This window comes from Branchiostoma lanceolatum, chromosome 9 (assembly GCF_035083965.1).
Source record: "Branchiostoma lanceolatum isolate klBraLanc5 chromosome 9, klBraLanc5.hap2, whole genome shotgun sequence".
NCBI classification, from domain to species: domain Eukaryota; kingdom Metazoa; phylum Chordata; class Leptocardii; order Amphioxiformes; family Branchiostomatidae; genus Branchiostoma; species Branchiostoma lanceolatum.
In genome coordinates this window covers 7,067,552-7,093,162 of record NC_089730.1, presented here as the reverse complement: position 1 = coordinate 7,093,162, position 25,611 = coordinate 7,067,552, and the positions used below count along the sequence as shown (strand labels likewise).

At 39.6% G+C, this 25,611-nt stretch overlaps 4 protein-coding genes across 11 annotated transcripts in view; 2 read left to right on the top strand and 2 right to left on the bottom strand.

Moving 5' to 3' along the window:
* Positions 1 to 13,478, bottom strand: part of LOC136442526 (serine/threonine-protein kinase N2-like) — a 50,805-nt gene extending 37,327 nt beyond the window's left edge. For 5 of the 7 annotated variants that reach the window (XM_066439432.1, XM_066439433.1, XM_066439435.1 and 2 more), the window contains exons 1-2: positions 13,199 to 13,478; positions 12,768 to 13,080 (exon numbers count right to left, since the gene is read on the bottom strand). In XM_066439432.1, the coding sequence (XP_066295529.1) occupies positions 12,768 to 13,080; positions 13,199 to 13,225 (340 nt within the window). In that variant the 5' untranslated portion in view covers positions 13,226 to 13,478. The remainder of the gene's footprint in view (positions 1 to 12,767; positions 13,081 to 13,198) is intronic. The other 2 variants (XM_066439438.1, XM_066439436.1) reach the window with 1 other exon arrangement.
* The window catches only part of LOC136442362 (U6 snRNA-associated Sm-like protein LSm2), a 223,136-nt gene extending 201,461 nt beyond the window's left edge, over positions 1 to 21,675 (top strand). Inside the window, exons 1-5 of one of the 2 annotated variants that reach the window (XM_066439174.1) lie at positions 19,901 to 19,983; positions 20,077 to 20,144; positions 20,411 to 20,441; positions 20,635 to 20,694; positions 21,077 to 21,675. In XM_066439174.1, coding sequence (XP_066295271.1) covers positions 19,981 to 19,983; positions 20,077 to 20,144; positions 20,411 to 20,441; positions 20,635 to 20,694; positions 21,077 to 21,202 — 288 coding nt within the window. In that variant the 5' untranslated portion in view covers positions 19,901 to 19,980 and the 3' untranslated portion in view covers positions 21,203 to 21,675. Of the gene's footprint in view, positions 1 to 19,900; positions 19,984 to 20,076; positions 20,145 to 20,410; positions 20,442 to 20,634; positions 20,695 to 21,076 lie in introns of those variants that run through there. The other variant, XM_066439175.1, reaches the window with a different exon arrangement.
* Positions 15,188 to 19,747, bottom strand: LOC136441880 (proteasome subunit beta type-1-B-like). The gene is made up of 6 exons (XM_066438423.1): positions 19,556 to 19,747; positions 18,903 to 19,010; positions 18,206 to 18,287; positions 17,439 to 17,568; positions 16,591 to 16,697; positions 15,188 to 15,678 (listed from the first exon to the last, which is right to left on the bottom strand). Exons 1-6 carry the CDS (start codon positions 19,648 to 19,650, stop codon positions 15,493 to 15,495), a joined length of 708 nt encoding a protein of 235 aa, XP_066294520.1. The 5' UTR covers positions 19,651 to 19,747; the 3' UTR covers positions 15,188 to 15,492.
* Positions 21,676 to 21,945: 270 nt separating the features above from the next.
* Positions 21,946 to 23,389, top strand: LOC136442361 (N(4)-(Beta-N-acetylglucosaminyl)-L-asparaginase-like). The gene has a single exon (XM_066439173.1). The coding sequence runs from the start codon at positions 22,348 to 22,350 to the stop codon at positions 23,317 to 23,319; it is 972 nt and encodes a 323-aa protein (XP_066295270.1). The 5' UTR covers positions 21,946 to 22,347; the 3' UTR covers positions 23,320 to 23,389.
* Positions 23,390 to 25,611: the final 2,222 nt, after the last annotated feature.

Genomic DNA, 25,611 nt, shown 5'->3' with positions numbered 1-25,611 from the left:
TAACAGGAAGGTTTAGTTAAGGTGTGGTGGCTTCCTTCTTAACACAGCTTACTCTATAGTGCAATGTCTACAAAGAAAATGCCATGGCCACTTACCCTTAGACTTTCTATAGTTAGCGGAAGGATTACGGGCAAACGGTAAGGGCGTATACACTTAGAGCGTCATGTAACATTTTATCAAAGTGTCATACATCTTATATTCATTGAGAAAGGGGAACATTTGTAAGAATGTAGCTTGAAGATATTTGAGTTTAAAGGAAAATATTGGATTGAAATTCTTAGCTTGGAAATTTGGTCTAATTTTGAAAAGGAATTTTGAAAGGTATACAAAATCATCAGAGGTCCAGATATTCTTCTATATCAGTTTGAACTACAGTAAATCTTGAAATATTTCCAGTAGTTTTGCTTTTGCAGTTTACTTGACCTCTACACCATGAATTTATGACAGCGCGAATATACCTCTCCAATGTACTACTACTAGTACTAGTGCTGTACTAGAGAATTGTTTCAACTAAAAACTTAAAACGCCGCACAAACTTCCTTTCCCCTTTTATCACAAAATTACTGTAAATGTGTAATTCACTTTATCTTCACGGTAGCAAAATTTTGGAAAATGTATATATTCACTGAACTTTAACTTCACGGTGGTGGCAAGTGATTTTCAGAAAGAATCTATGAAGGAACAGGGTGCGAAATACCTGGTTGCACGTTGCACAGTGCAACAAGATTTCGGTTGGTGCAAGTTGATTCCAAACCCAGGTAGCGCAGTGTGCAACCTTATATTTTGAGCCAAAGATTTCAATCGGAGCCCTGGAAGCTCACAAAAACACAGTGTCCCTCTCATAAAATTCGGTAAATCTTCAATTGAAATAAAGAAATCAACACTTTTTCGTTTTAAACCATCCAAAACCCTTCATAGATCGTGGAATTTGAGCTGAAAAAGACAAAAACACACTGCCCTCAGCTAAACAAGATGTTGTTAGGTCTAATATATATTTTGAAATGTTAGTAGTATTATACGCTACATACGAGCTTGATTTGAAGAAATCGGTGAATGTTGCTGGAGCAACCTGAAATTTGGATGTGCAACCTAGCATTTGCCCTTGGTTGCAACATGGGCAACCTGGCTCAAAAAAGTATTTCGCACCCTGAGGAATCATAAATGATAACAGGTTTTTTTACGGTGATGATAAGTTCACAGTACAGAGGTGACCGTGAAAACAGTAAACATAAAGTTACAGTGAAAGAAACAAGAATTACAGTATGTCCTCCCGGAAAGTAATGAATTTACAGTGCAAGAAATCCAACACATTTTTACAAGGTAACTTCAGTGCCCATGACCTTGTTCAATGTGTCAAGTGAAAGCTGGACTGGTAATGTTCCAGATGGGGTCAGACAGGGTCAGGACCATGGCAGGGAGTGCTAATGCCAGACATGCTGTACACTGGGGTGAATGGGAACAACACCAAGGGTGGAATGTGTGACTGGAAACACACCAGATCACATTTCTAGTACAGGATTCAGGCTAGTCCGAGCTGTTACGGGTCATATACTGTAAATGCGTTTAAGTTCGCGTGGTTTTTATTTCGCGCTAAGGTGAAAATGGAGTGTTTCACTTTCAGTGGTTTTAAGATCATGGTAGTGCTAGAGTTACATACTGCTATGTACAGTATTGGACAAAAATGTTCGCGGCGATTTTAAGTTTGCGGTAAAACGGTCGCCGCGATAACCGCGAACTTAAAACCACCGCGAACATTTCTGCATTTACAGTAGCTGGTACACTGTATCTGGTCCTGTAAAGTTGTGGCTTGAAATGTACATTTTTGCCTGGGTGTGGTCAGTTTTGTTGCTGCTTATAGACACAGGAACTTTGAACAGTAATCAACAGTACTTTAGGCGCTTATGTTACCAGGTGTTTGTCTGTGTGTATGGTATGACAAAATATGAGTCTTACATATTTCAAATTGAAATTTTGGCTAGTCTTTTGACATTGGCTGTGGACAGAAAGTATCCAAAATACATCTGATGATTTTGAATGAATCTAAATTCAACTATCATTTTGTTAGATTTTTTAAAAGATTTTTACTGTCCACGACAAAGCCTGTGTACATGTAGCTCTCAATGTTTGATCTCCAAGCAGATCTAACGGTGGCAATGACAGTATCCAAAGGGCCAAAGCAGCCTTATTCAGTTATTGGCGACCAGGTGGAGTGTTCGTTGTGGTTTTAAGTTTGTGTTTGAAACAGTAGTAGCGCTACAGCCATAGGTGGGTATAAAGTTTTGCGGTGGTTTTAAGTTTGTAGTGAAGAGTTCACCGCGACTAAAAAACCACCGCAAACATTCATGCATTTACAGTAATGATGCATTTGCCCTTTGGATACTGACATTCCCACTGTAGATCTGCTTGGAGATTACTTAAGGTTCAACTCTGCAATTTAATGTTGGTAAAACTACAACAACTAGAAACAATTCTTCAATAGGAAAGTAACATGCCTAACATGGACACCCCCTCCTTTCACATACAATACTGTAAATTCCTCTATTTTTGCTGGGACTTAAAGTTTTCAGGGGATCCAGGCTTACATGTAGTTTTCACAGTGTTTTAACAATTCGCTGTTGGAGCATTAATGCATCGAAAACGCATAATTGCAGCTCATAATTTCAAAGTAAAACAGTGACTACGAAATAAAACCACTGCAAACATTTAAAGACTTACAGTCTAAAGTAGTCTCACTGACTGTACAAGGAAGTGATGTATAATATATGTCTTGTACTGTACTGTGACAAGCTTGTACATAATATCGGAGGAAATGAAGTACCTCGAGACAATGTCACAAGCAAACACAAGCCATCCCACTTTCTAAATAAAGCTTGTCTTGAGTCTATCCTGGCTAGCGGGGTCAAGATATGTCAGGGCAAAGTACATGGGCTAGGTTCCTCTAATGCCAGTTGTGTGTGTGTATGTACAGGCCAAGATTAGTAACATGTGTTTACAACTGTTGAAACAAAACAGTGTCTGGGTTTTCAGACTGCCTCTTTCTTTTTTTTTTTTTTTCCCTTTCGTTCCAACAGATTTCTTTTTTTGTCATGTCTTCTTGCTTTAAAGGCAACCAAAGCAATATTAGGGCCCAAAAAATGGAAACATAAAAAAGATGAAATCTTTATGGTAGTGACATTTACTAAAACTGTTTAACACATTTGTGTAATAACGTCTCACTTTGAACATTTCAAAACTGTGCAGAAATGAGCCGTACAATGATCCCCTTAGTTTCGTGAGCCTGCAAAAAACTCGGGCCATGATTTCAGCGAGTTCTCACATCATACTGACGTCATATTTTTGCATCATGGATATCGCTAACATTGTGATAGTGTTGTTTGAACTAATCATGCATAGAAAGGACTAAATAAATTGACTTTCAAAATCCGTTTTTCAGTCCCTAATATTGCCTTGGTTTCCTTTAAATCATGTTGTCTGTATTTGTTTGTAGCAAAAAACGGTCTTGTATTCATATCAAGGCAAGCAAAAGAGGAAGTTGAGATAAGTGGTAGAGCAGACATACATGTATACTAGTAAATTGGTCAAAGTGCGACCACATGTTTTTGAGCCATTTCCCCTTTAATGTGAGTTGAGCCACGTAACATCCACACATGAACTTTTATGAAGCATGTGATCAGTTCCAGGGATGGATATGGTATAGATTAGACTTTTAGAGCATGCCACACTTCAATACAACTTGTGTTGGTATCTAAAAGAAAATGACTACAGTGTCAAATTTTGGTGCACAGATCACCATGTGTGAAGGTGGCCCACTATAGTATAGATCATGATGATAAACAAACAACGCTTTGTAATAATTGCATATACAATTTTTCTCTTGTTTACGTACTGAACAACACCCCTTAGTTGGGTTAAAGCGTTCAGGGGATATACAATACTGTAAATGCAGAAATGTTTGCGGCAGTTTTATGTTCACGGTTTTCGCGGTGGAGGTTTCACCGCGATCTTAAAGCCGCCGCAAACATTTCTGTCCAATGCTGTAGCAGTTTGTGACTATAGCGCTGCCGTGAACTCAAAACCACCACGAACACTCCATTTCAGCCTTAACGCGAAATAAAAACCATGCGAACTTAAATACATTTACAGTATTTCTATTAGGCAATACTGCAAATTCACTTATTTGGTGAAAGTGAAAAGGTCACTGTGAAATTAGATTTTAAAACCACTGCAAAATTTCAAGATTTACAATATGTCAAATTTTAGTTCAAATTACATCATGTATGAAGGTCGCCCTCCATAAATTATGATAATGGTAAGGCAAATACTAAAATATATGTAGACAATAGCCTTTGTCTTGTTGTCACTCAGTGACCTTCAAATTACCAATCACAAAAAAAGGTTTTTATCTGATCACCATCACAGAGTCATTTATGTGGACAGCCAATCATGTTCCACCCTGTTAAACACATTAAGTCATTCGTTGTGCTTAATATGGGATATCTAAATCCCCTGTTTAGGACAACACCAAATTTGAAGACCAGGAAAGTAGCACATACACTATACAAAATTGTACTGGGATTGTGAAAGGGGTCGTTAAAAGAGACCCGTGACCCAGAATCAAGACAAGGTTATCTGGTGTGGGCCTACGTTTTTTTCCTATGGGAGAAGTAAATTATGATATTCATAGTAGTATACTGTAAATTTGTCTATTTTTGCTGTGTTTATTTCGCGGAAGGTGTCAAAGTCACTGTGAAATATGCAAAAATATGACCATGGCAAAACTTTCGAGACTTAAAAGTTTACAGGGATTTCCAAGCATTCACAGTCGCTAGTGTAAACATGAACTTTTTGCGGCCATGTATGGCACCCTTTTTGCTTCCTAACGGCTGCTAAATGTGTTCTATGTCAAAACAAGTCATAAAACTAGCTCTATAACAGCTTTTGCAGGCACCACCCTAAATGTTAATCAAACAAGGCTTTTAACCCTAATCCTAGGAAGAAATCCAACACCTGATCTTCTAAGGGTCTAATGTGTGGTGAACATGGAAATCAAAGGTCAAGTTAATGCCTGTCCAAATCACGAGCTTACAGAAAGTATAGGTTACACGGGGCCTGAGTCACACAGACAGTGTCAAGGCCATATATGGAGAAACAAGCTAGCCTTCCTTTTTCAACTTCTTGTTGCCAGTACAGTACACATCATACATGCTGTTATAACCTTTTGTGCTATTCATATATGAATGCTGCCAATACATGATGTATTGGCAACACTCATATATGAAAAACACAAAAGGTGGGAAATAATTACACATGGAAATTGGAAAGAATACTTTGCAAACTACTAATCTTTTGTTTCGTGCATTTTTTTCCATCCATGCCATCCATTCCTTACATAATATACTTATTTCATTACAGTACAATACTGTAAATGCATTAAAGTTCGCATGGTTTTTATTTCGCGCTAAGGCAAAACTGGAGTGTTTGCGGTGGTTTTAAGTTCGTGGAAGCGCTGTAGTTACATACTGCTACAGTATTGGACAAAAATGTTTGCGGTGAAACAGCCACCGCGAAAACGCAAACATAAAACCACCGTAAACATTTCTGCATTTACAGTAATATACATGTACAATAGACCTCGTATTGTCCCAAGTGTATATCTAGTGATATCAGGATGGTACCAGTTGTTCTTGACTTCCTGTTAAACTACTCCTGACAGTTGTGCTGAGTGCTTGGCAGTGTCATATCAGTTGGATGTTTTCCAGATAACAACATATGAACACCAAATGGCACCCCTAGCAACTATCTGGTGTTCCTTTCCCTTGGGCCAAACTGTCTTAATTTTATGGATGTCATCCGCAAGTGCATTGATTTTCAAGGAATTTATGCACCCCTCGGTTTGCATCAATGCCACAAATTGTAAAATCGTTTAGAAAATCGCAAGATGAGCAAATATGAAAATTCTGAAAACAAGACAACCTACCCCCTGAAAGAATAATAATCAAAAGTAGATTATTGTTTGTTATACATGTGTACTAAGTTCTGTTTATTTCAATCACTATTACTAAGATTTGAAATTGTCTTTATTCACTGTTTTACTTTGACAGTCTTCAGGTACATATCAAAAGATCACCAATACAATTACAACAACAACAACAGTCAACAATATATCACTGCCCATCTTTCTTGTCTTCTGCACGCTTGCATCAATTTTGGGGTGTCCAGTGCACGTCATCCACATAATCAAGACAATGCGGCCTAGTGCCAATAAAAGAAGTCTACTTGGCAAAAACTTTATTACAAGAAGCTGTGGTGGCATTTTCAGATAAATGATGTTCAGCTGTTTGGCTAAACCATCGATAAAATCAAGCCCTTTTGTCTAATCATTCCCGATCCTTGTCTATAAATATTGCAGTCGGACAGTCATCAAAGCCATTAAGTTCTGTGTTACGACACTCGGAAGGCTAGCACTTATCGAACAAAAGACAAAATCGCATGGCAAGAGCTCTAGAGTGATCTGGCAACGCTAATGTAAAAGGCCATCACTACAACACGACAGCTTCCACACAGAAGGGCCTGTAAATGGAATTGACAGGGCGAATTGCTGGTGGGGGCATGTGTTTTGATTGAAGTGACCGTACCCTATTAAACTCTGTGCTATGATGAATAGGTGGGGTTAACATGGCATGGTACAATATTTATGTGGAGCAGGGTTAGAAGAACAAATGCTACCACTTTTTCAAGGAAGATAAACACAAGTACATTTCATTTATAGCATGTATGTAATAGTTAGTGAAGCGTTAGAAACCTTCCCATATCTTTTGGGGAGCTAGACCACTGGTAGTGCTGTGGTGACACATGTTCAACTCGAGATTTGTGCTACGTATACTTCAGGTTTCAGGGTGCAAAATACCTGGTTGCACGTTGCACGGTGCAACAATATTTCGGTTGGTGCAAGTTAATTCCAAACCCAGGTAGCGTAGTGTGCAACCTTATATTTTGAGCCAAAGATCTCAATCGGAGCCCTGGAAGCTCACAAAAACACAGTGTCACTCTCATAAAATTTGGTAAATCTTCAATTGAAACAAAGAAATCAACACTTTTTCGTTTTAAACCATCCAAAACCCTTCATAGATCGTGGAATTTGAGCTGAAAAAGACGAAAACACACTGCCCTTGGCTAAACAAGATGTTGTTAGGTCAATGGGAACACAATACTATCTAATTCATATTTTGAAATATTAGTAGTATTATATGCTACATACAAGCTTAATTTGATGAAATCAGTGAATGTTGCTGGAGCAACCTGAAATTTGGATGTGCAACCTAGCATTTGCCCTAGGTTGCAACATGGGCAACCTGGCTCAAAAAAGTATTTTGCACCCTGGGTTTGCTATGTTAGTTACGCGATTACCGGGTCTTTTTATAAATATGAATTGGTATTGAATTTTTCTTTTTATTTGAGTTGAATGTGTTATAGTTGTGTGCTGATTTGTTAAAAATAGAGAGAATGTTAGCAAAAAACACCCCTCCCAAAAAATGGTATGGTGACCCTGTGACGTCACAATTCAAGATGGCGGCCACCACACATGACAACGGATCCAACAAAAACTCCCATACTCGTTCGCATTATATTTAGTGCTAAGCAAACAAAGCAGTACCAGTAAATGCATGTACAAGTTTTAAAGTTTTTGGTATAACTCGGCCCGGGTTAGAACCCGAACTTCTAAAAACAAAGTACAGCATCATAGATAGTTATATATGAACATGTTACAAGAACAGACTGCCGTCAGTGTGTCCTATACATGTATTTCAAAGCATAGCACATGGTCTCTACCCATATGCAATACTGTAAATATTAAAATTTTCACAGTGGTTTTATTTTTGCAGTTCCGCACTGGAAATTCATGACACATGTGTTTCTATTGTATTACTTCTGTACTACAGAATTTGTGTCAACTGCATACTTTAAAAGACAGCAAAAACACTCTTTTCCCCCTCTACTGCAAAATTAGAAGTCACACGTAAATAAATGGTTTTACAGTACGTGACCTGGCACCTGCCATGGTGGCTGTGCCTGTTCCCTGTCAGTCACAAGTAAACAGTAAGTATTACACTGATGGGGCATCACATGCTGCTACTGCATATGTACATATGTTCCTGGCACTCTACCAATGGTGATTTCAACCTGGTAAACTAAATGGAAATGGGGACAGGAAAATGGTCAGAGTAATGATAGAAGAACCACTGGTTATTAAAGGTGGCACTTTACAAAATGTCAGCAATTCTAATAACAATGGGGCCCACATTGGGTACAGGTGACAAAATGCATTGTTCCTTTATATACAAATCACAATGGTAATTCTTTCTATTATCGAGAAGCATTTCACTGTTTTTAAAGTAACGGTTTGAAAATTAGTACTATCAATGTCAAACTTCATTTACCTTTCTTTTTTCTATAAATTTAGATGCCTAGAAAATATGTTGTGTGCACAACATAAAAATAAACAGAAGTAGAAAATCAGCAAAACTTTACATAAATATCTTGGTGCACCAGTATACCCACAGTAAAACATCTAGTGTAGAAAAGTGCATATACACCCAGTACTGTAAATGCAGAAATGTTCGCGCTGGTTTTATGTTCGCGGTTTTCGTGGCGACCGTTTCACCGCAAACGTAAAACCACCGCGAACATTTTTGTCCAATGCTGTAGCAGTATGCGTGACTTTAGCGTTGCGGCGAACTTAAAACCACCGCGAACACTCCATTTTTGCCTTAGCGCGAAATAAAAAACACACAAACTTAAATGCATTTACAGTATTTCTAACCCTGAGGTCTGTTACTTTAGTGACTTCTTGTTCTGCAAAATATACTATTTGAATATAGATATCATACATGTATCAAGGCTTCTGGAGTTTTTCCTTTCATCTTTTCTTGTATTTGTTCCTAGTATTGTTTTCAGCTTGACACTAGTGTTCCATTAACCGTGTGCTATTCTAATAGCCTTGTTGTGTTTTTTGGTCCCTTTAGCACGACTAAACACTCTACTCCGTCCCATTCATTCAATGTGCCTAACAATAAATGTTTAACAATGTTTGAAGTACTGCATACAAGATGACATGTCGTATAGCATTACTACTTGAATAGACTCATATCAACTAATGTTTTTATTAAGTTCCCTTTTCTAAGGGATTATATAAGAACTGATTCAAACATAACATAACATAGCGTTATCTAAAAATTGTGGGTAATGATGATATTATATATGAAGGTTTTGGAACAACAATACATTTGTATTTGCCATGGAAAACGAAAGGAAAACTAACAATTGTTAAAAAGAAAACGTATATTCAATCACGTGTGTAATGTTACAGAAACTGGCCCGAGTCCCCACCCGAAGGTATAAAACTACACGAAAAGCGTACATGGTTAACAGTGCAGTTAGTTCATTCAGGTGTCCAGTACCCAGTGGTTCTTATCTTGAAACCCCATTGAATTGTTCAGGGTCACTATACTGACCAGTGGGTTGGGTTACCTTCCAGTGCTAAGACAGGACAGCATGAAAATCTTTTATGTACAGGTCAAAAAATATGGAGTGTCAATGTACTGTATGAAATTATACTCAAATAGATACCTATTTTGTGACCAAAAACTTGCAGTCTCTACCACACCATGAAAATTTCCTATGGGAAAAAAACAAACAAACACTGAAATCATACCTGTCCTTGAATCATACCATCTTTCATTTGAAATCCTCTTGCAAGAGCATAGGTTCTGAATCTGGGCATGAGATACCAAAACTTTGAAACAATCATTTTGTTTACTGTTTCTTCCATCATTGAAGCCCGCAGGTTACTCTGTCAAGTGTTCGGGTACAAGTACAGGTCCAGATTAGACCTGTACCTTAACCTCTGTACTAGTATGGTACCTGATGTTATTTTGGGTGTGCAGCCTTCAGACCTATACCTGTGCCTCTGTACTAGTACCTGATGTTATTTTTGGGTGTGCAGCCATAAGTCCAAACCTGTACCTGAACCTCTGTACTAGATCCTGATGTTATTTTTGGGTGTGCAGACTCCAGACCTGTACCTAAACCTCTGTAACGATACCTGTTATGTTCAGGTACGAAGCCATATCCAGGTCCCTCCAAAAAACTCACATTGCAGTTTATGGAAGAAAATGTTTGTGGTGATATCGTCATCAACGACCGCTGAAGTGGACTCAAACATGTGGGTTAGTACGGGCCGGTAGCGCGGATACTTGTAGAGCACTCGACATTTGCCAATCTGCGGAGAAAACGTATGACGGGGGAACAAAACAGCTCTTGTGGACCACTCCATCTGGACACTTGTGACCAACTTGTGATTTACACAAATGAGGGCCTGATCACCATATGAGCGGTACCAACACCCTGACGTCAGGCATCTGACATGGCAGCTGTAATAGTTTGGGTGCAATATCCCCATAATGATTAGGCACAACCAATACAATAACTTTGTTTTTATACTCAATACTGTAATTCACTTTATCTTCACGGCAGCAAAATTTCATGACGTAAGGAAATTAGACATTTTCCCGAGCTTTTGATTTACAGGACAGATGTGTAAAGGAATCATAAATAGTAACAACAGGTTTTTACACGGTGATGATAAGTTCATGGTACAGACGTGACCATGAAAACAGTGAACTTACAGTGAAAGAAACAAGAATTACAGTTTTCTTTAAAGAAATGATGTAAATGTTTTATCACATTTCATATAACAACAGGCCTTTCTGTTTCTAAAATTGATAAATAAATGTTTCATTACTTATAGAACCCCCTGTTGTGAACAAAAGCTACAGAAGTGAACAAAGATTGACTATGGCCTAGAATAAACAAACTTCTTGTACAGTGTCCATACACAATCAATTGCATGGAAATTAATCATGTCACATGATTAATTTCTATGCAATTGACAATTTTCATCATTTCCTTTTGAATCATACATGTAATATATTTCCATCTGACAAAATGTTGTAAATCTCATATTAGTTAATAATTTGTAGATGCCTTAAACAGAATACAAATTCAAACACAATTTTTTGTTATACTGTTCTAAAATGAACAGTGGTCTGATAACATAGTAAACTCCTAACCCTAACAACTGGTATTTTCACATATTGAGTATGATACTTTAATAAATGGCATAATGTAAAGGCCTCTATACTACCCTTATCAACCGGTCATTAAATCAAAGGCCATTTGATACCTCAATTAACCACAATAACTCTTAATTAAGGAAATTAAGTCCGCCAGACCCACTGTATAGCTGAATCTATACCCTACCACATGGGAATAACTAACACAACCTATTAATATGCGCATAACGATACAGGGGACCAGCAGTTTTGTTTGCTCTTTGAAACATACACGGCTCTGGGTATAGTTTACAGTAAATACTCCAAATCCTTCATGCCCCCCTCCCCGAGTCTAGCCCTAAAGAGTTATCCACAATTACAGTAGATACTGCGTAGCCGACAATTCCGAGAACCAACAAAGTAAGACGCTGTAGCATGGTAGTACCCTTGGATGTGACCATGTTTAGGCAAAAGCTAAACATGCTGCGCACATGTACGTCTGTAACTCAAGAGTTTCCTGTGTGATATAATCTAGTGCTGCTGGTGGGGTGAAGTGTTCTGTGGGCCCTGTACTATCAAGTATGCTGTCATTCAGGAAGGTGGCATGTGGAAAGATGATCCCTTCTATTGCTGGTAGTGTATCCGAACTACACTGCTCTAAGCTAGGAGCACTGGTCATTGAATGAGGGTGGGCGGGGAAGGCCTATGACATCCAAATACCAGTTCGCCCCTTCTCTTCTCGATAACTTATGTCGGGTTATTTATAATTAACGTGCGGGGGTTTTATGCTGCATACATGGGACCCCCTCCAAAAGACATCCATTCGCTGAATTACAGCCCCCTCTAGTTGTGTCAAAGTCGAGGAGGGGTCAAGATTCGAATCTATGACGCCTGGGTTTCTACCGCATACATAAAAACGTGGAACCAATAGTGCCATAGCTAGTGTCACTACATGTTCCGACGTTAGAGTTAGATAATTCTTAATTGCATTTCAGAAGAGTGAGTCATTCAAAGAATGTTTTGCTGTCTGTGTACACAGGAATGTCATTGTTAAAGCTAGTGAATGATAGCAATGTTGAAACCACATTATGTAGTGTAATGGTACTAATGCTATGCACAGTCTGGAACGCATCAGTAAGAATCGGTGGCTCTACCATCACCGAATGCCATTCCTCGCTCCCTTTTCCTTGCTATTATTGAAATCCTTGGGATGTGTATATCTTCACCCCCTGCCCACGCACTAAATGCACAGATGTCGAAACAAGTACAGCACCAAACCTCTGACATTTGGTACATGGCAGGGGCATAATGTATGGTCTAGCAGAACTTGTGCCAAGCACACAGCATGATGGAGGATTAAAAATGATGTTTTACAGCATTACACAACAATCTAAACTGAGTATCACCAAATAAATGTCTGATCTAAGTAACTTTTCGTAACTCTTTTTAACGACAAACCAGGGCAACACCTATAACCCACTTACAAGCCGTATTTGTTTTAGCATGTTGTTTGAAGGGTGCGATGTTGGGAAACACCCACATGACGTCATGTGTGGAAAAATAAAAGAAACATGTTCAAATTTGGCTACAAATTATGATAAATATCATGAGATCAGAAGTTATTTTTTTTCCGCTGTGACTAAAAACATTACTCACCAGTTAGGTCTGCGGACTCGGATGCCGATTGTGACACCACTATATGGGCGTTCAGTTCTTGCAACTGTTCGTGGAGTTCTTGGATCTTTTTGTTGGACTTTTTGACGATACTGTCCACGTTGGCTAAGCTCTTCTTGTCCGTGGTGACTTTCCTGACTTTCTCGGCGCCCTCCTTGATTTTGTATTCCTTCTTGATGTCGTTTTTGATGTGTTCTCGCAGGTACTCGAGTTTTTGTTGAATGTCGCTGTCTGAAACGTCTTGCATGCCGTACCTTTGGCCGAGGTGATCGACAAAATGGCTTGCCGGATCGCTCTGAAAACAGCCAAACAAACGCAGGACTTAAACACAAACGTATACCCTCGAAGTGGCAAGAAATCGGACTTGTTTACGGCTAGAAAAGTGGAGAAACTTGGAGTTGTCTGTGCCTTACCTGTAAGTGTGTTGGCTCGGCCGCCATGTTTGAAAGTCGCCCTGAGCCCGAGAGCGGCGCCCCCGCGGAAACTCCACCCTTTTGTCGGCGACGCGGAGCAACAATCCCCGTCAATCGGACTCGACGACCTCCGTAGACTACTCCTGCTCTGTCAGCTTTGATTGTATGCCAACTGAACACCCCGAAGAGGAAGAATATTCACTTCTCTCGCGGTCTCTCTTCCCTTACCTTCAAAACCGTCAGGAGAAATTTGTATTAGTGTGGCGTCACGTGACTAAGGGTGGTGCTGCTGACCAATTAGGAAGTCCGACTTTCCGGTGAGTCAGCGGCATGAGAGATTCAGTTAGCTGTCCTCTAATTGGTCGAATCTTTCTTTTTTTCTTCTTCAAAGTTTTCATGCTTACTTTTCTTCGCTATGTTTGTAACGTTAAACCCAGGTGAGGTTGATGACCTGTGCTGTGGACAAAAGGGATCTTACTGAATGTGTTTTAACAACAATGGTGATTTTCAAGGTCGTTGACCTCCTGTGTTTCACCAGCCTGCCTGGTATCCATCTCTATGTTCGCTCTGTGGGTGGACCTAAAATAAGAAAGCAGTTTCACCACCTCTAGGTTTCATCAACGTGTTTCTAATATGCCATTATCTAGGAGATCATCACATGGCTTACCTTGTAAACTATGGTGAAAGGAACACAGAAACAATGCTTAACTTTTGTGTTTCAGAATTTCAAACTTCAATGTCCACAGGACATTACCATAATTACAGTCTCAATTCTTGGCTCATGTTTCCTTTTCCCTCTCTAGATGACCGAAGAGGAGTTTATTGCATGTTGCTGAGTACAACGTACGTATATGACTGGCTGTAGGGTAATACCATCTCAAAATGGCAACATGTGGAGGTCTTCATTGGTAGAAAAACATAATCAGGGTTGATAATGCCTGTAGGTATGATTTTGCCTAAGGGGGTTCTTCTTGCTGGTGCGAGCTTCCCAGGGGGTTCTGTGTGTATGCCCTTTTGAGAGGATTTCAAAGAAAAAAAAATCTGAAACAATGTGAGCAAATTTTCCAGCCTCGCTGGTGATATAAATAAGTCTGAAAAAAAAAATCTTGGACATTAAAAAGTGGACCTTCGAGCGTGTGTGTGTGTGTGTGAGTGGGTCCAAACCCCTGGCTACAACCTACTTGATCTTCATGACTTGTTTCTTATACATTTTGTATAAGGAACTATTGTATCTCAATGTGTTATTGATGTATGATTGGGAGCTTGTTGGAGGCCTTTAACAGAAGCAGTACATGTAGTGGAATATCCTCGCAAATTTTTAAAGACTTCCAAAGTCATTGAGTATGGGAGTTAGAAAATATTGCAGAGAAGTCTGTGAATGTGGTTGATTAACTCTGTCCTCTCTGTTGAACAATGGATGGCCTAGACCAAGGTACAATGCTGTTGTGGAAAAAAAACAAAAGTGATCTCGAACCAGTTTAGCTCAAATGAACTCAATGAACAGATTAGCTAATCTTCCACTGGTCGTGACAGAGAAGACAGACGCTAAGTACAGTATTTTCAGGTTCATTGTACCGGGGAAATTCCCCTAGCTCTTTTCGACAAGCACAATTAACAGTGGACCACTGCTTAACGTCCCGTCCTAAGGACTGCGACCTTTTCCGGTAGCGTGCATGTCGGTTGAGCGACACAGCCGGGATCAAACCCGGGGCTTCTAGTTCCAGAGGCAAGATCGCTAACCGCTGGACTACGCACGCTACGTGCATAGTGACATCACCCATTCCTTCCTCCCATTCATTCCACTCTCTCACTCACTCACTCACTCACTCACTCACTCACTCACTCACTCACTCATTCACTCACTCACTCACTCACTCACTCACTCCTTATGTGTATATGTACATCGTTGGTGTTCTTGTTTGTTGATGAAATGTTTATTACTTTGTAAAACTGAGCAACAGCTATAATAACACGCAGAACACACTGACATACACGAGTCATGAGTATTTTATTCTCTTCACCGATACATGTTTTTTCTAATGTTTCTAAGTCTTGTGTCACATTGAAAGCTGTATTTCCTTTTTTAAAGTGTCGACTAGGACGTTTAGGGAGTAATCTTCATACAGCTACTCTATCATTTAACGGGCCAAATTACACCATTACTGACACAACAAGATCTGGTACAGCTTTATGAATAGTTTAACCCTCTCTGTCCCAAGTACTTCTAGAAAGGTGGAGACCACAACAGGTTCTGTCAGTCCTTGGCACAGCGAGGGTTATCACGGTACAGAAACTCAGTCCCTTCTGAGAGGGAACTGTTCCTCGTGGATTCCGTCCTTGGTGATGACGTTGATGATGATCTGGTCGCCGGTGTAGATGTCTCGTTCCGCCGCGGAGATGAAGACGTCCTTAACCAGAGCTACGGCCTTCTCCTTGGGAACAGGCAGTCGCTGCACGCCCTGCATGTTCTTCATACCAATCTGTTTATGGAAAACAAAAGGTCGTTACAAGATACAGTATACTGTAAATCTTGCAATATTTGTAGTTGGTTTATTTTCGTGGTTTTTGCAGTTGCTCTCCACAGACAAATCCTGAACTTGCGAATGTGTGTTATGGTATCCACAAAATGAGTACGAGTATGACTATGAGTACGGATATGATTTTGTTATGACGCACAAATGTTATGTATATATCAGTGTATTGTTGTATGTTTGTATATGTGTATCTAGGGCCTCCCTGAAAATCAGTGCAAAGCCACTGAGGGAGCTACCCTAGTAAAAGAATACAGAAATAAATAAATAAATAAATAAATAAATCAAAACACTGTGAGAACCTTTTTTTACCCTGTACCACAAAATTAAATCCCAGAGAAAATAAACCATTTTACAGTAATTAGAAGACATTTGCTACTACCATTTGAAAAATTAAGTGGCTCTCCCCTGACAAATCATGACATTGCAAATGTGTGTTTTTGTGCAACAGTATCGTTTTGATCGCAAAATCAAAACACTGTGAGAACATTTTTTCCGCGCCAGGCTGGAGGCCTGCCCGCCTTAGCCTGGGACCTCCTCCCCCCCTACTTTGCCCCTAGCGGGGTTATCTGGGGGTAGTCTAAGTTGAAGTTGAAGTTGAAGTTTCCCACTCCTACCACAAAATTAAATCCCAGAGAAAATAAATCAATTTACGGTAACTTGAAGACATTGGCTACTACCATTTGAAAAATTACAATCTACTTTTAGAGTGATCGATGAGTCAAAAGTATTGAGTAATGGTAGCTGTTTGGCCTTCAATGACCTTCTGGCTGAATAGTCTTTTAGCTTGGCATGAGAAGTTACACACAGCGGCTCCCCCTAGAATCAAATACCGGTACTGCAGAAATCAGACTTGCTGACCTGGTTGTCCAAGAGTGGCTGGAGGAGGGCGCTGGCTGATCCACCTGCACGGTACACCTCGCGCTCATAAGAACCTATCGGGTCGAAACTGTACACGCAGCCTTTCCCTACAGGAGGGGAACATATTGGTTAGAAAAATATCACAAAGATGAAAATATGCATATGGTATATAAAGACAATTCAAACTCTACAACTGGACAAAATTCAGAGATTTACCTCCAAATTTTATCCAGTTGTAGAGTTTGAATTGTCTTTATACATTTTTTACCTGCATGTCTAACCTTCATAAACATATGCACATGGTATGTTAACATTATAATTTCATAAAAATCAGTCATTCATACACTATGATCTTGACACAAACGAAAAGATACTGCTTATTTTTCCTATGAGATGCAATAACATTATCGTTGACGAAGACCAACAGGTGCGCTTTTACATACTCTCATAGTTACTGTTGGCCAATGATTTTAAATGGCATACTTGAAGTCTAACACAACTTTACATTGGGGTTACATGTATTTGGGTACATCACAGATATAGATATACATTCTTGAAATACATTGTATTGGTACAGGGTTATCAAATATTTTCTCCCTTCATAAGTCTTCTTAAAGTAAAACTCTCTTTTTCAGACAATGGCCTCCCAATCTAATCTCCAAAAGTAATCAACTCATTAACACAAGCACAGTTTGATTAGGTAACAATTGGATCATTTCTTCAAGCCGACTGGAGGCAGATCTCGGGTTGCAATAAAAACTCCTTTTGCCAGCTGGATATGGTCTTTGCAATTGTTAGATCTGTTTGGAGATTATCCCAATCACTAAATTCACATGAAGGAAAATCACCTTCTTCATCGAGTCCTGCCAGGATGTTGTATGTGTAGTAAGGGAAGAACCGTCGGTAGTACAGCACTGTGGACAGCATGGCAGCGATGGACTTGCAGCTCATGGTCTTGTTGTGTTCATGCTTGTAGTTCTATAGCAATGGAAAAACAGGTTTTCACTCATTGTCTATGATGATACATATGTTGTAATTATACCAGGGCAGCTGTCTACAAATGTACTTATCATGAAACTTTGCAAGATGGCTACTCCAACTTTTATGCCAAATATAGCTACTCAAGCAACTGGATGAAATTTTGAAAAATATTAAAAATTTTATCCAGTTGCTTGAGTAACTATGAGCTTTCTACAAATGTACTTAGTTATGATGATATCATCAAACTTTGCAAGATGGCTACTCCTTCATTTATGCCCAAAAATAGCTACTCAGTCAATAGCTACTAAAGCAACTGGATAGAATTTTGACAAATATTCAAAATTATATCCAGTTGCTTGAGTAACACTTTTTGGCGTATCTTATTACCTGGATGTCTAACCTTCATCAATAGTCCTACTTTTGTTTAGTATAGTACTAAGTTAGAGTTGTTGAATTTTTTTTGGTTTGTACTGTAAAACCCTCCTTAGTTGAGCATATTACAATCCTAGTCCTCACTAAAGTGACAACAAACATAAGGTTCTATTGGAGTTACCATTGCTTACGGATGTTATATTTGCTGTTCATATGTTTGCGTATACTTTACTCTTTACTGGTAAACTTTAATTTTGCTGACCTTTAACCTTGCATCCAGCATCTTTGTCAGGGTCAGGACATCACCATGGAAACCACAGCACCCTAGAACAGTCATGTCTGTGCTGTAAGGTGAAGAGACAAAAATGGAGAAGTCTGTAACTAAAGCTTGAATATTGTTGCAAATGCCTATTACTAATATGTGCTACTGATAACACGGCTCGAAATACAGGGTGCATATGCACCTTTGTGCACCCAAAATTGGACGCCTAATTTTGGACTGTGGGTACATCGGTGCATGGCTTATTCCTTTGATAATTTGACTTTAATACAGCACAAACAAAAGCTCTTGCACATCACATGAGAAGTTTGAAGTTTTTGTCTTGTTTTGGCTAAATCTTGAAATTGGAGTCCATAAGGGAGAGCAAAGAATCAAATTTCTAACTATAATCTAAATGAGGAATCAGAAAATGGTTGCTGTTGGTTAAAGAAAAAGAAATGTAGCAACTAAAAAAACAATAAAACAACACCAAGTAATGTACGACTACAGAGCTCTGGACCATCCCCAGAAACCAGCTATGACAGTGAGATGAATGGAAGAGCGGCCTAAACTGGAACCGGAGTTCCTACCTGGCGGAATCAACTCTACTCTACAAATAGCAATAATGGAAAAAATAAATAATGATTGACATCTACACCGTATTGATATAAGAGCTCTGTCATTTAGTGGAATGCCTTACAGTTTGTATCTCTTGGGAGAATCCCGACTGAGGATGGAGAAATATTCGCTCAGTCTGGCATCACATGCCAACACGGCATAGTCCTCTCCTGCGATGGCCAGCACTGTCCTGTAACAAACATGGAAAACTGTCAAAGTGCCTTCAAAACAAACTAAATACTGTAAATGCAGAAATGTTTGCGGCGGTGTTATGTTTGTGGTTTTCGCAGCGACCGCTTCACCATGAACTTAAAACCACTGCGAACATTTTTGTCCAATACTGTAGCAGTTTGTAACTAGCGCTGCTGTGAACTTAAAACCACCGCGAACACTCCATTTTTGCCTTAGCGTGAAACAAAACCATGCGAACTTAAATGCATTTACAGTACGCATTTGAAAATACTGTACTTCTGTGATGAAAGATAGTGGAGTGCAGCAAATTATGGTTCGAACACTGTTCAAAAATATTATAAAGATGCGACATGAAATGTTTAATCTTACAATATAGAAATATACACACTTTATAAACATTAATAGCGATAAGCTTGACAAGACACGATTTAAACGTAGAATACCAAGGAACTAGAAAGAGTACCTTTTGTGTTAGAACAGAAAAGAGCTATGTCATTTTTGCCCCCCTCCCCACTTCAATATCTTGTCGCACGAAAAACTCACCCTCCGTTCCAGGAATACGGACTGAAGTACTGCTGTCTGGGTCCGTGTGCGCCATAAGGCTCGGGTCCCTGCATGTGAACCCCTGGCTGCGCCATATTCCTCCCAAAACACTCGTATTCTGCAAATTTGTTGAGAGAAAAATTCACTTTTGGTTTTCACTGAGATCTTTTCTTTCCCATGAAGCTCTGATCTCAAGTCTCGTTTAGACACTCACGTGGTTAAAATTAACTTCACTACTTTTAGAACTTTGAAAAGGATCAAAGAAAAATGATAACAAAATTTCATAATAAAAATACAGATAGATGTTGTTCTATGCTTTTAGGGAATAATTTATTCTCAGAAAGTAAATTTTTGATGATTTTTGATTTTGAGTATCGCGAGATTTTCCGAGATGTGGTAACAGCGCGGAAAAGAAAGAAACCAAGATGGTGGGTTCAGCGTGTTTGTGATTTGAAATGTGCTTCTTCCTCACTTTTTTACGGGTTCTGAGCACTTGACAACACCTTTGTGTTCTCTTTCAGCTGTTCTACTCATTCTTCAAGTCTCTGGTGGGTAAAGACGTCGTCGTGGAGCTGAAAAACGACTTGAGGTGAGGAAGTGTACTGGGGCTGCATGAGGAGGGGGGCATGTTGTTCAGCACTTAGCTTTAATTGCATTCAACAGTTTTAGTTGAAAACGTTACTTATTTGAAAATATTCTGATTTATTACATACCTTTTAGAGATAGGGTTACGTGTTGTTAGTCCCTTTTGTGTACAGTATACTAGTATACGACAGCTGAAATAGACACTGACTATGACGTATGATACTTAATAAAATATGATAATATAACTCACTTTTCTTTATTATTTTTCAGCATTTGTGGAACATTACACTCAGTTGATCAGGTAAGCATCATCATTTATGATACAACATCAACATTTTAGCAAACAATATAACGTTATTCTAAAATCCATACGTGGAATGTATTTAGCAACAATCTTTCAAACTTTGAATCCTAGCTGATACATAATATTTTGATTATATGTTGGTAGATGTTATATGTCTATATGTATATAATTTCTATTGTATACTTTCCAGTTCCTGAACATCAAGTTGACAGACATCAGTGTGACAGACCCTGAAAAATACCCGCACATGGTGAGTAGTTAAACCCTCCAAGTGTTATGGTAAATAGAAGTTCAAGGTCCTATAGCCTTTTTGATAGGCAAAGGGGAGGTGGGTTGTTAATCCACTGTGTCTTTGTCATGTACTAGTAATTGGAAGGCAGAGCCCACCTTTACTTCCCCAACCAAAGTCAGGTACCCATTTTACACCTGGAAAGTGCCTTTCCCAAGGACACATGTCAAGCCAGGAATTCCGGGAATCAAACCCATGACCTCTTGATCCTGTGTACTGTAGCACATCAAACCACTTGTTGATTGATGCCTACTTTTTTGTAAAAGTACAGTAGTTACAAAATTAGTTTCAATATTCTTGTGTCAATGTGATACAATCTATTTCTTTTTTCTTTTTCACACAGTTGTCGGTAAAGAACTGTTTCATCCGTGGTTCGGTGGTGCGGTATGTGCAGCTCCCAGCAGATGAGTGTGACACACAGCTCTTACAGGACGCAGCCAGAAAAGAAGCAGCGCAGAACAAACAATGATGAAAAACACTCCTAAACATAACTATGTCATAACTTCACCTCAAAGACTCACTCTTTTCTTTTTGCCATTTTTATGGAAAGACATAGCCATGTTAGCCCCTTTGTTCTTAATCCTTTAAGTTTTCTAGTGAAAAGAAAATTTTGTTTTTAATCCTTTCCAAAGATTATGAATCAGGGATGGGGCCTGGTATGAAAATTGAAAGTTGTCAGGAATGCCAGTAGATGACATTGCTAACATGGTCCTCTCCACATGCGCATGCTGTATATATCAGCTCTTTTTGTTAGAGATCAAAGATCTGTATTTGCAAGATGATTTGAAATAACTGAAAGTATAACCTCTAAGGTAATTATGTTACCAGATTGAGAAGAATCATGTGTTATGTAAGATAGCTAAGAAGCTTCTTATGTTCCAGTAGAAAGCTTTTATATTTCCCTTTGAGAAAGATCTGTACATGTATATATGAACCACATTACATGATATTGTTGGTCATCTTTTTTCTTAGTTCTTAACAGAGTGCATTTGGTTTTCTGTTAGAATGTCCTTTAGGATATGATAAAAGTATTGAAATGATACTGTATGGAGGTAGAAATAAACATTAGTTAAGTGTAACTTATCACTGGAAAACTGGTACATGGTTTCCTGTTTTCATTTGCCTCTACATTATGTTTTAAAAGTATGTGTTTCCATACTCTACATAAACAATGTAGTTTCTTTTCAGCAAATGAAACAATGGTAAAACTGTGATTTGGTCGACTTTAAGTCAACAACATTTTGGTATTATGTTTTACTGAAAGTTGTTCAAAATTTGCAGGTCCAAAAATGTAGAAATTGTTCAGGAATACTTTTTTCTGTTCTCGGTGCCCATGTTGGATTAGGTTTGGTATAAGATTATTACCGCAAGGAGGTGTAAAAAATCAGATTTTCAAAACTCCTTTGCTATAAGTAACTTGTATACTTGATGGTTTAAAGAGACCTGGTCTAGAAACTCTGCACCATCGGTCTGCATCCGAATGTCAAAGTCTTGTTTTTGCACAGACCGAACTCTCTTTTAATACTGTATCTTTGTATCCTGTCCGTCCCCTGAAGTACCGAATGGAATGTTCCAAATATCTGACCTCGACATACCCGGAAGTGCCTTCGAAACATGGCCGCCATCGGAACGTGGACTTTTGCTCTGCCCGCTATCAACGTTGCAAAACGTAAACTTGAAGAAGGTTCCTCCTGTCTGGACGCACTAGAAGCCGGCATAAACGCCGTGGAAGACGATGGCGCTACGGGAAGGTATCTCGTGGGCCGCGGGGGCTACCCTAACGCCAAGGGAGTCCACGAATTCGACGCTGCTGTGATGGTTGGGGAGGGGTGCCGTTTCGGAGGCGTGGCAGGGTTGCGGGGCGTGGCCACCCCTCTTAGCGTTGCTAGAAGGGTGATGGAGAAGTCTTCCCACAGCATGTTAGTCGGGCCAGGAGCAACGGCCTTCGCTGTGGAGCAAGGCTTCCCTCTAGAAACTTCAGACACCCTGCATACCGAAGAAAGCTTGAGCTCTTTTCGGAAGTTTCTCAAACAGCAAGCTGAGGATGCGCGAGCTAGGGCGGAAGGAAAAATGCAGCAAGAGAAGGAGACGGATGTTTTACCAGGAGGACACGACACTTTAGGCCTTATCGTACTCGATACGAAGTCTTCCCGTATCGCAGCAGGTGTGTCAACCAGCGGGGCTCCGTTCAAAGCCGAGGGTCGCGTCGGGGACTCCCCGCTGCCAGGCTGCGGTCTGTACGCAGACGACGCCGGGGGTGCGGCCGTAGCTACCGGAGACGGGGACAACATCATGAAGTTCTGCCCGTCTTTTCAGGTGGTTCAGATTATGAGGCAGGGGTTCGATCCCCAAACGGCGTGCAGAGAGGTCGTGAAACAGATACACCAGAAAGTGGGGGCGGACATGTTTGAGATGGCGCTTGTGGCCATGGACATGAAGGGTTGTAGGGGAAGTGGGAGTACAGTGTTGGAATGGGAGGATGTCTGTGTGGGGAAGACATATGAAGGGTTTCCCTATGTAACATGGGCGGAAGGGGAGAGCTCAGAGCCAGCCATATGTGTGGAACCGGCAACTAAGTTGAGCTAGGGATTTTTAGGTCCTAAGAATACTTTATGGTTTTCACAGCTTTATATATCGACATGTGACAACCCCTGCATGTCATGATCATACATAGGAAAATATAGACGATAGAAATTCCTCCGATTGTAAGAACCCATTCTAAACCCTCTTGTATTAGGTAGATTAGCCCTTAGATATATATAGAACTGTAGTTATGTACCAGCCTTACTTTGTACCTTGTACAATTGTTGCGCAATAAAGTCATCTATTTATATATCCTGTTTGGGCATAATTGTGAGGGATTGCCTTCGTCATTTCAGATGGTGACATAAAGCCGGCAGCCCTGTGTATGAATAAGCTTCACTTTCAGGCACTAGCCTAAAGCATTTAACCTCTGTACGCATAAGAGGTGACCTGGTGTGCTTGTTCACATTGTCAGTGAGTTTACCTTACTTTTCCTCATAAAAACAATACACAGTCTCTCTTTAACAAACTTAGCCCATTTTTGTTTGGACCCGTGTATAGTTTGACAAAGGGCTGACAGGTAGTTTCCTATCATGTATAGATGCTATTTTCACAATAAACCAACCAGCAATAAAGTAAACACACAAGAATGTTGACTTATTGGAACTTTTTTTATTCATTGAGAATCAACAATGCTCTTGGCAGTACATATCCAAATATAGTTTCCATCTCTTTTCTGCGACTTGACTGGTGCAACAAATGATGCCATTTTATTAAAGTTTTCACAAAATTGGCATAAATACCTGTCTGAGAAGGCAAAACCATGTATTGTGAGAAAATAGTTTCCGTAACATGGATTAATTCAATTGTACGTCTTGGTAATCACAAAGTTATAAGGAATGCTGTTATACTGGTACAGGGTAAGTTCTTGTTCATTTAGAATCATATTTTTGTCTTCTGGCTCTACGTTTTCATTAAATTCTACACAGGATATGAATTGTATTCAGAAAATCAAGGCACAATACTTTTTGGCATGGACTCTTAGCCTCTACCAGGCTCCGTCCTATCATTGGGAAAATAGTAGAAATCAGCCGCGGTACTTCGCTATACAGGGTAGGTCCGCTATACAGTAAGGTTCCATTTCGATTGGACCCTCTCTCCGTAGCTAACTCCCTTGGCACACTATTCACTCTATTTGGCCAATTTCTACTATTTTTCCAGCCATCCTGCGGAGCCTGGTAGAGGCTAATGGACTCTTACAAGAGTTTTAAGGCTACCAGCAGTATGACAGGTCAATGTTGAACTAAAGCACGTGTGGATTCACCAATTCTATCATTACTATGATGGTCCCTTTTACATAATACCCTGTCACAAGACTTAACATTCGCAATGGTCCACATACATGTACTACAATTGTCTTAGGAAATATTTGATTAGAAGTTGTCTACCATTAATCCTAAGGCTTTCTTTTTCTTTTTATGAAATTACAAAATTTACCAAAAAATTGTGAATGTTTCAATTTTCGTAAAAAGGTAAAGTTAGCGGACAATATAGCTGAGCTTACACAAAACTATCAAAATTGATAGATCATTATACATGGTATGAGGTCTACAGATTGTTGCAACCTGAAGACTAGGAAGGAATGATACTGTAAAGAGACGAAAATTTGTGCCGGTATACAAAATAATGTCTAGTATGCATTCCTGTGTATAACAGTAGAGAAGGGTTATGAAGGGACTTATGCAGAGATGATGATAATGCAGAGAATTAGCAGTTGGTCAAAATGGCACCGAAATTCAAAAGACAGTCAAATACATGCTCAAGATTAGCAAACCAAAACTGGCTTTTAGCCACAATTTTCAGTGCACCATCGTAGTAGCCTCCGTTGCAGGCCTCTCCACAGCGATTTTTCAACTTATCGGGCCAGGTTCTTTGGCTGGGCTGCTGGGGGGACTGTATCTGCTTGGGGGCCGAATCTGCTTGGGGCACCGAATGCGGTTAGTCCCCCAAGCAGATACGGTGCCCCAAGCAGATACGGTCCCCCCAGTGGCTACATCATAGCAGCTTTATGTAAACTGATACCAGCTCTAAGGTCCTTCATGTAGGAATGTTACAACCTACGGCTGACAATTACGAAACTCGCCCATAACAGAGCTAACCTTTAAATCTCTACACTAAGGAAGGCATTCTGTAACTTTTTTTTTCCTTTTTAGAATACTGTACCTATATCTCTAAACAAAAATATACAATGTCCATAGTAGAGAATACATGTACTCATCAAAATTATCAATAACGGCTCTATAGTGATTGCCTAATTCACTCACGGCTCTTACAAAGTCTACATTATCTCTTTAC

Excerpts from the sequence above, each read along its gene's own strand:
- LOC136442361 (XM_066439173.1), top strand. The coding sequence starts at position 22,348 with ATGGCCGCCATCGGAACGTGGACTTTTGCTCTGCCCGCTATCAACGTT.
- LOC136441880 (XM_066438423.1), bottom strand. The coding sequence starts at position 19,650 with ATGGCGCAGCCAGGGGTTCACATGCAGGGACCCGAGCCTTATGGCGCA. Across the intron at positions 18,288-18,902 it reads TCTCCCAAGAGATACAAACT|CACAGACATGACTGTTCTAG; the intron begins GTAAGGCATTCC and ends TTCACCTTACAG. Across the intron at positions 16,698-17,438 it reads GGCAGGACTCGATGAAGAAG|GGAAAGGCTGCGTGTACAGT; the intron begins GTGATTTTCCTT and ends CCCCTCCTGTAG.